General features: G+C 39.5%; 1 protein-coding gene across 1 annotated transcript in view; it reads right to left on the bottom strand.

Moving 5' to 3' along the window:
* The window catches only part of LOC109467447 (transmembrane and TPR repeat-containing protein 2-like), a 50,366-nt gene that overhangs the window by 17,871 nt on the left and 23,380 nt on the right, over window positions 1–9,115 (bottom strand). The window contains exon 2 of the mRNA XM_019765431.1: window positions 1,873–2,464. Coding sequence (XP_019620990.1) covers window positions 1,873–2,464 — 592 coding nt within the window. The remainder of the gene's footprint in view (window positions 1–1,872; window positions 2,465–9,115) is intronic.

The raw sequence follows: 9,115 nt of genomic DNA, 5'->3' as shown, positions 1-9,115 counted from the left end.
TATAAGGCTTCAAACTTCAAGACAATGCCCTCACAATCTTTAAGATGAATCCCCAAATCCCAAGTGAGCAGTCACGTAACCTTGAGACACAGAAGTCTTGGCGGTTGGTCTGACTGCTGATCCTCTTAAGAAGTCAGTGTCTTAAGACTTTGTTGTTCTTGACCTTGGCAGGCTGTTAAAAGACATAACACCATCTGTGTCCTCTCATCCGCGGTGGTTCAGTTATACGACAGACACAGCAATAGACAAGAAACGACTCCCAGATTTCAGGTAGAACAGTGCAGTCAGGGCTCGAAATACTGGGTGCATATGAATCTGTAAGTGCAGGTAAAACTGGAGCTGTGCAGGTATTTCTGATGCCTACCTGCACCTAACCTGCACTGGTCCATGTACTGGGTATATGCAGGTTAGTGCAGGTAAAATTGGGGCTGTGCAGGTATTTCTGATGTCTACCTGCACCTAACCTGTACTGATCCATGTACTGGGTATATGCAGGTTAGTGCAGGTAAAATTGGAGCTGTGCAGGTATTTCTGATGTCTACCTGCACCTAACCTGCACAGGCCCATGTACTGCGTATATCACTATATGCACTTTAGTGCACGTAAATCTGTGCAGGTATTTCTGATGTCTACCTGCACCTTACCTGTACTGATCCATGTACACTGGTTTATATAAAATGTAGATGTCTGTGATTTTAATTTGCTGCATTGACTGTAACACCACCTCACTCACACACTCACTCACTATTGAGTATAAAACAAATAATAGCAAATGTTTTTTAACAGTTTTTAGTAAAGATATACTTCTCAAATTTTCAGTTCTGCTGCAAGGTAAAATTTGTCTGGAGCAGGCATGGTGAAAAAAAAATATTTGGAGCCCTGTTGGTGTATTACGGAACGTCCAACATGCCCTAAAACAGAGAGCTAGCTGACAGGGGTAAGACTGCTACTGCAGAGGGACAACAAACTCTGCTGTTAGCCGCTGACCTGAACAAATAAATCTCTCCTCTAGGGCCTGAAGTGAGCTCCCCTGCTAACTGTTAGAGTCTCGGAACCAAAATACACATCTGTCTGTATCTGTATCTGTATAGCCGGTATAACTGCTTTTCGGCGTAACACACCAGCTTCGCAGGCACGCGGCGCGGCGGCAGCTGGCTATATTACACCGATGAACTTGCTACACCTAACCCTTGAACTTCTAACTCTAGACATTGTTTAAAGCTATCTAATGACAATGCCCCTACTGTACTTGGTGACAGTGAGTTCCACTCTGCGATAGTTCTAGGAAAGAATGAATTCTTGAACACCCCAATCCTAGGTTGATAACTCTGGTACTTGAAGGCATGGCTATTTCTTGTTCTCTTCTGGGCCGGTATTAGGTACTTAATAGTTTGGACGTCCACCAGTTTATTAGTCATTTTGTACATCATGCATAGTCTGGACATTTTTCTTCTGTCTACACATGGACTGGCAAGTGGGAAAGATGGGATCTCTTGTCAACGCCATAAAATTAACACATTTGATAATCTCCAAGCAGATTGTTCTATGGCTGTAAAGACAGTATCAACTTGGCCAGGCAGCATCCATTTGCCCAACAGTTACATGTACCATTTGCCCTCTGTTAGACAGTGACAAAAAAGATACCAGGACAAAAAGATTAATGTGCCTAAAACCTAAGATATGAAAATAAAATATAAAAAATAATAATAAAATTTTTTCAAAATTAAAAAAAAATTTTTTAAAGCTGAAGACTAAACCTCATCTTGGAGAGTAACATATTAATACTGATACTAAAAGGCAGTAAAAGAAGATGTCGCTACAGAAATTCTTAAAAAATTTGAATTACTCGAAAACATTACCAGCTGCGCTTACCTTGTACAAAGCAGGAATGAGATCCTGTAACCGTAGACGACTGCATACGAACACGTCGTACACTGCGTTGACAGCTAGCACCGTGATGCCCTGCTCCTTGGTCAGCATGCTTGCTGTCGTGCACAGCACGCTGAACAGCAGCCACAGCCATTTTACCACGTCAACCTCTTCTTTCGACAGCGTCTTGTCTCTCCGCCGACAGTATCTCGTGTAGGAGAGGAATGAAAGAAGGAAAAAGAGGCATGCTCCGACGTCCGCCCTTCCTACAACCCCTGCCACTGCTTCTGTATGGATAGGATGAGAGGCAAACAGCAATCCTGCGAGCAGTTTTACGCTAGTTCTTTGCAAGAACAACCCGGCGGTGTACGTAAACAGTGCAGTCACCACCGCGTGTAGCACGGTGTTGGTGAAGTGGTAACCCCATGGGTTCAGTCCGCCGAAGAAGTGGTTGATACGGAAGGAGATGACACACAGGGGGCGGTAGGACTTGTGGCTGCCGCTGTGGGTGAGGGGGGTCCCCCAGAAGTCGTCGAAGAAGAGGTCCGTCAGGGGGGTGTCTTGCTGGAGATCTTGGTTCTTCAGTATTGCACGGCTGCAGAGAAACAGAGAAAAAGAGGCGTTAGTATAGAAAAGACTTTACAGCTAAAACACTGTTAGAATTTACTGCACACCTGAATGTTGTGCTTTAGAATGCTGACTGAGCTATGTTTACAGTGGCCTGGAACTTACTCAGTTTTATAGTTTATGAGCCCTGTTTGTTATATTTCCCAGCAAAAATGACATATCAACTTCCTACACGAAAATTCAGTTGTATGTCAATATTTCAAAACTGACCTTTGTAACAGGAATACAAAGAGTTTACATATAATCTACCTCATTTGCTTGAGCCAGCTATGTTAAATGAGGTGCAAGTTGCAAATGGAAATAATTACATTATCAAATGTCTACCCTAAGTAAAGGAGAGCACAATGAGTTAAGGCACAATACGTCAGTGTTCTCGCCAGGCCTTTTGAGCATAGGGACCCCCTATGCTGTGATATGGACCCCCTATGCTGTGATTTGGACCCCTATGCTAATTATTCTTTCAACCAGCATAGGGGTGTTTTTTGGGGGAGAACATTAATAAATAGTGCCAAAAAATTAAAATATAACTTTAGAATTATCTGTATCTGTATAGCCGGTATAACCGCCTTTTGGCATAACACACCAGCTTCGCAGGCACGCGGCGCGGCGGCAGCTGGCTATATTACACGGATCGGCTTGTTACACCTAACCCTTGAACTTCTAGCTCTAGACTTTGTTTAAAGCTATCTATTCACATTAAGCTATATTAAAAGGAAAACCTTAACTTCACAAAATCTGTCCATCAAAAAGTGAGAAATAGTGTCTCAGAGAGTTATGGGCTTCAATTTTTTTTTGTCTCAATGCGCGACTTGCGCCACAAAAGTTGCCTTCTAGTACTACCTGACCCCTATGCTGTGAAAAAATCCTGGTGAGAACACGTACGTACATTGACCACATAATATTGAAATCCGGATAACATTCTAATATTTCTATGAAAGGAAAGCAATGCTTTTGCAGATAAGCTCAATTCTATTCAAGGTCACCCTATAGGAGTGTAAAGCTTTGATAATACACTGTACCATAATCTTATCTGTCTCATCTATAATAGTATTACAAGAGAAGAGCGATGACTTCCAAAGAATGTTACACATAATTATACCACAGGTAATTATTTACTGGAGTATAACATCAGTGTCCATAATATCACCAGGGTCCATAATATCGCCACCTTGAGAAACAGTGTGCTTAAAGATATTTTTACTGCAACATACCCTAGGTATGTACATTTGATGTGTGAAGGAGTGCATACCAAAAGTATGTTGCAGTAAAAATATCTTTAAGCACACTGTTTCTCAAGGTGGTGATATTATGGACACAGATGTTATACCTTCTCACTGCTGAAATAGCCTTTTGGAACCAAATTTGCAATGATAACAGAGTTATGCAGCAGCGAAATGGTTAATTACCCTTAATGAGGTAACATGAGACAAACAAGAAGCTCCATTTAGTGATAACAATTCTCTGCGGGATTGGTAAGAATACACAGTTGTTTCAAGCATATTGCAAAGACAAAATATAGTATATTATTTTCACCACAGTTGCCCATGTTATAATGTGAGGTAAGTTTTATATGATAACGACTGTTTAGTTTTTCAATTTAAGTTTAACTAAAAATGACGTTAAATTCAGTTTAAAAAAAAAAACCTGGCCCCAAAAAATTTGTTCAAAATCAGAAAAATAATAGATGAATGTGGCTATAGCTGTATCTATAATTTGCCCCCCTCCCCAACCCAGAGATAAACAATTTTTAAACTGTCAATCATATACATTGTAGATATCACAGTGACTACGATCTAGCACACTATCAGCATCTAACTCAACCTGTTTGGGAAAATATCCCCCAGCAGTCACCTAACTTCCATTGTCTGGGTCCAGTCACCTGTATATATAATTCACCAGTCACTAGAACTGTAACGTGTACTTGATATTTGAGCTAAATCTTGCCTTTCCTTCAGAATATGTTTTTTATGGGGTAACTGCCGGTAGATATCATATATTCCCATATACTTTTCAACACGTGTTACACTTAATTTTTTTTACAAAAACGGTAAGTCTAAACAATAAGCCAACAGCGTTTTCGGTGTCCTTATAACCTTCTTTCATGTTCACGACGGTGGAAAATATTTCGACGACCTTCTGACTTCTGCACAGTGACACGGCTCCACCTAATGCCTGGTAATTTTCTAAATTAGCATGTAATGCCTGGCAGGTAAATACACACAATGAGGCATGGCTACACTGGCTCTGAGCTTCTGAACTATGGCTCAAATCACACAGAATGGCATTGCTAGCTTGTCAGGGCTCGAAATGCTGGGTGCATGTGCACCCTAGTGCACCCAGAATTGGAGCTGTGCACCCAATTTATTTCTGTGGGTGCACTGGTGCGCCCAAATATATTTGTACATATTTTTTTTACATACTAAATGTATAACTGTGTTACAGTATACAGGATATTCTTGGAATCTGTCAGAAAAATAATAAAATCTTTGTTGTAGTAGTTCTGTAACTTTAAGATTTTGAAGTTAGCTCCCATTTCATATTCAAGCCTAGAAGAGGAGCAGTAAGATCTGTAATTAGGTTTTGTTGTGTATGGTGCACCCCAAAAAAATTTTTTGCACCTAATTTTTTAGGTTGGGTGCACCAGTGCACCTATTCCCAAAAATGAATTTCGAGCCCTGCTTGTAAAATTGAGAGACAGACAGTAGAGCTACTAGAGCATTATAAAAATCCCATTGCAAGGGGATGCAACCTCTTTGATATAGGTGTTATCCTTGTCATACCTGTATGTTCTTAGACGAAGTACATTTATGTCATACCTGGGACCTTATAACATTCGATATGGGTGTTCTGGCCCATGCGATAACTAGCCGTATCACATAGGTTGTTCCATAGAATATTCTGAACGCATTTTGCAAAAGCTGACTACACCAATTTAGAAAATTCCAATGTTTCGGATGTTGGAACTGACATTGGTACAGTTCTCTTTTAAGGACACCAAATTTTCCACACGAAACTTGAGACACATTTTGCATTGCCTAACATTTTCTTGGGTGGTACAATAAAGGTCTTCATTCATTCATTAAAAAAACATCCTAGTACAAAAGGAGAAAGCGATTGGTTTATCTCCACTTTGCTATCCTTTGTTTTAGCAACGCTGCAATGATTTCATCATCAAGCTAAGCCTGGAACGAAATTAATGGGCAAATTTAGGATAGCTGGAATCCTAGGATTACATCGCTGAAAGAGCCAAGCCCACGCCGTGCCGTGTTTATTGAAAAGCTATCCGTGGCAAGCCCTCCCAAGTTTGTCTTTTATCTGGTAGCCGTGATACCGAACCGAGTGGTGTGAATACCGCCGGCATAGTTGGTCTGGCGAAGATTAAGTTATCGCCAAAGACAGATTTTGCTGCTCGCTCCAAGGTTTATGTCAATTCCGCTCAGGGCTTCAAATTCATTTTTGGGAATAGGTGCACCCCACCTAAAAAATTAGGTGCAGAAAAAAATTTTTGGTGCACCATATAAAACAAAATGTAATCACAGATCTTACTGCTCCTCTTCTGAGCTTGAGTCTGAAATGGGAGCTAACTTCAAAACAAGTACTTCAACAAAGATTTTATTATTTCTGTGATACTTAGATGCCAAGAATATCCTGCACTATCATATACATTTGATATGTACAAAAATATCTGCAAAAAGATTGCGTGCACAGCTCCAATTTTGGGTGCACTAAGGTGCACATGTACCCAGTATTTCGAGCCCTGACATGTAACTACAATTTCTACTTTATTATTATCAATTAGGGATATGCTTGTCTGTTTTGCTCAACTGTAAATACAGTACCCAACAGTAAGGTTTACTGTTTTTCCTATTAAATTAAAAATCAATTAGGAGGTAATATTATAACATATTAGTCGAAAATGTTCAGGGTATTTTAAAGTGTTGCAGTGGTATTTGGCAGTTAAAAAACACAAGCATGTAATATGTAATAAAAAATATGGATGGAATAATTCCCGAAACTTGAATCCTTTAACTCTGAGATCGTTTTAAGCCCTGCACGTTGAGTACAAATTCACAGCAGACATTAAAAGAAGTGCCTGTAAAACACTAAGGCCACACCGATTTAATTCGTTGGTTCTCGGATTTTTTCAGAAAAAATATGAAGCGACAGGACGAAAAAAAATAAAAATAAAAACAGGTCTAGGCATCCTATTATAGCCCCAAATGCTACAATATGAGCCATGAAGTCAACAAAAAAGGCTGGGTTAAAATCTAAAGTGTAAATTTTGAACTTTTCATCAAACCACTGCATTGATAGATGGAAAAAACTGTAACAACTAGGAAGAAAAGGAATTTCCTCAACTGTTGGGGGCAAAATATGAGCATTTTTTAGTTGATTCAGAACCAGAATCTTTTTTTGCAAATCAGAAAAAAATGAAGAGGCGAATCCGAGAACCAACAAATTAAATTGGTGTGGCCTTAGTACATGTATGTATGAAGTCTGCTGAAAACAAGCTGGCATACTTGTATCACAGACTTAACTGTAACAGTTGTTATCAGAGAGTTGTCACGTGAGTTCACGGAAGGCTATTCAGTACTGTACAGGTGTTTTGGCAATGAATTCTATGGTCCATTTGTACAGTCTGGCACCCTGAGAACTGTTATGCTTGACACAATACATTCTTTCAACCCGAAATATGTGGACCTCACAATGGTGACATTTTAGTGCAAACATGCAACATATTTATCGAACAAAGCTTACGTCTGTTCTCATTGACTTGAACACTATATCTAGCAAAAGATATGAAAGCAACAACAAGGTACATGATATTTTGAGCCATACAATAGAACACTGAACAAAGATCGACATGTAACTGACTTTGCAACAGTTTTTTTATGTCAAAATTTTTGCTAGAGATGACAACAACAGTTTCTATCATGCTATCCTCTAAAACTTAATTGTTAAAACTGTCAAAATTTGCTTTAAGTTGTTCCAACCCAATTGGATCTATAGAGGTTCAAAATGAAGTTGCATGGAGGCAAACTGTTTTCGCTGGTAACTGCGTTGATATATTAGCAACTTAATTGCATGTAAATAGTCTTCCTGTTTACATAGAATCAATGTAATTACCATAATGACTTCCTGCACTAAAACTGGGACAATTAGAACTCAAACCTATAGTCTGGTTTGACAGTGCAATGTCTGAAACAATCATATTTTGATATTCATTATGTCTTACTACTGCAGCAATTTGATTTGGTAATTTATTAAATAACATCCTCTGTTCACCAAATTATGAGTCCAACAATTTATCCAATGTACTGAACTTGTAAATATACACAGGCTTTTAGCTAGGCATGCGTCCATGCGTCTTTTGGACGCACTGTTCTAGAGAAAATAAAAAATTGGACGCACTATATTCGGCAAGACGCCCTACAAACGCCCTAAGTTTTCCATCCCTTGTTTTCCCGGTAACTTCGCTGAATGCGATAAAAACTCGCCGAGTCCAGCGGCTTTGCAGTCCTAAGTTTTCCATCCCTTGTTTTCCCGGTAACTTCGCTGAATGCGATGAAAACTCGCCGAGCCCTGCAGCTTCGCCCCTCCGGTTACCGCCGCCATGTTTTTCCAACCATGAAACCTCGGCAAATCTCGCGATCTAAAATCTCGCGAATCGCGAGACTCCCGTGGTATTGGTCGATTTTCCATGACGCGGCATGGCGTAGCGCTGCTATTGGTGGAATATCTGACGGCTCTAAAACTCTTTTCGCGGGAAAACAACGCCGGTAAGTTTTACACTTCTGTCAATATTTACAATAGTGGCATACAGTCTGAGAACTATTGCAGTATGTCGGAGGAATTTCGGAGTATTTTTTGTTTCTTTGTTTGGTGGCAATAACTGTCGGTGTACAGGGGGAAAATGTAACAAATAAAACCGCAGCCCGATGCAATCGTCGAGAACTGTAGAGGGGAGGGGGGCGAATCTGCGCACAAAATAGCGGGACCAAGGTCGAAACTAGGTCATTATTAGTAGAAATGAGCACGGTTCTTTTGAATGATAGGACTCATGTAAATTTAGAAGATCGATAAATGGATGCTTTTTGAGTGGAAACACTATAATAAATTGCCACTATTGACATATTTGTTGTTGATAATTTGAAGGTTACATATAAATAAGGACTTTTTCCAAACTTTTTTTCCAAGATACAAAGTTACTGTAAACAATGAGGAAAAGAGGAAAGGGACAGAGAACGATCTCCAGCTTCTTCAGGAAGGGTAATCAGGTAAGTTTTATGAATTTTCAATGGATTTAAACGTCAGAAAGCCATCACAAACACATGCATATTAGCTGCATATTAGCATATAACAGTACACATAGCATTGTATATTTTTAAAAAAACATAGCTAATAGTGATACACCATACAAAACATGTACAACATTGTGCTGACAGCTAAGTGTCGCACACAAAAATTTGAAAGGTTATCGAAATTGGTTAGTAAATTTCAACTTAAATCTTTTGATCCAACACAAAGAGTTTGTTTCTCATTTAGAGCTTTTTCTAGAGGCTTGTCACCTGACTTCTTAAGTCCTGCTTTGAAGTGTGAAAACAAGGTCTTATTTTGG

Source organism: Branchiostoma belcheri, unplaced genomic scaffold (genome assembly GCF_001625305.1).
Source record: "Branchiostoma belcheri isolate BF01 breed outbred unplaced genomic scaffold, Haploidv18h27 scaffold18, whole genome shotgun sequence".
Classification (NCBI taxonomy): domain Eukaryota; kingdom Metazoa; phylum Chordata; class Leptocardii; order Amphioxiformes; family Branchiostomatidae; genus Branchiostoma; species Branchiostoma belcheri.
This window is presented reverse-complemented; position numbering and strand designations above follow the sequence as displayed.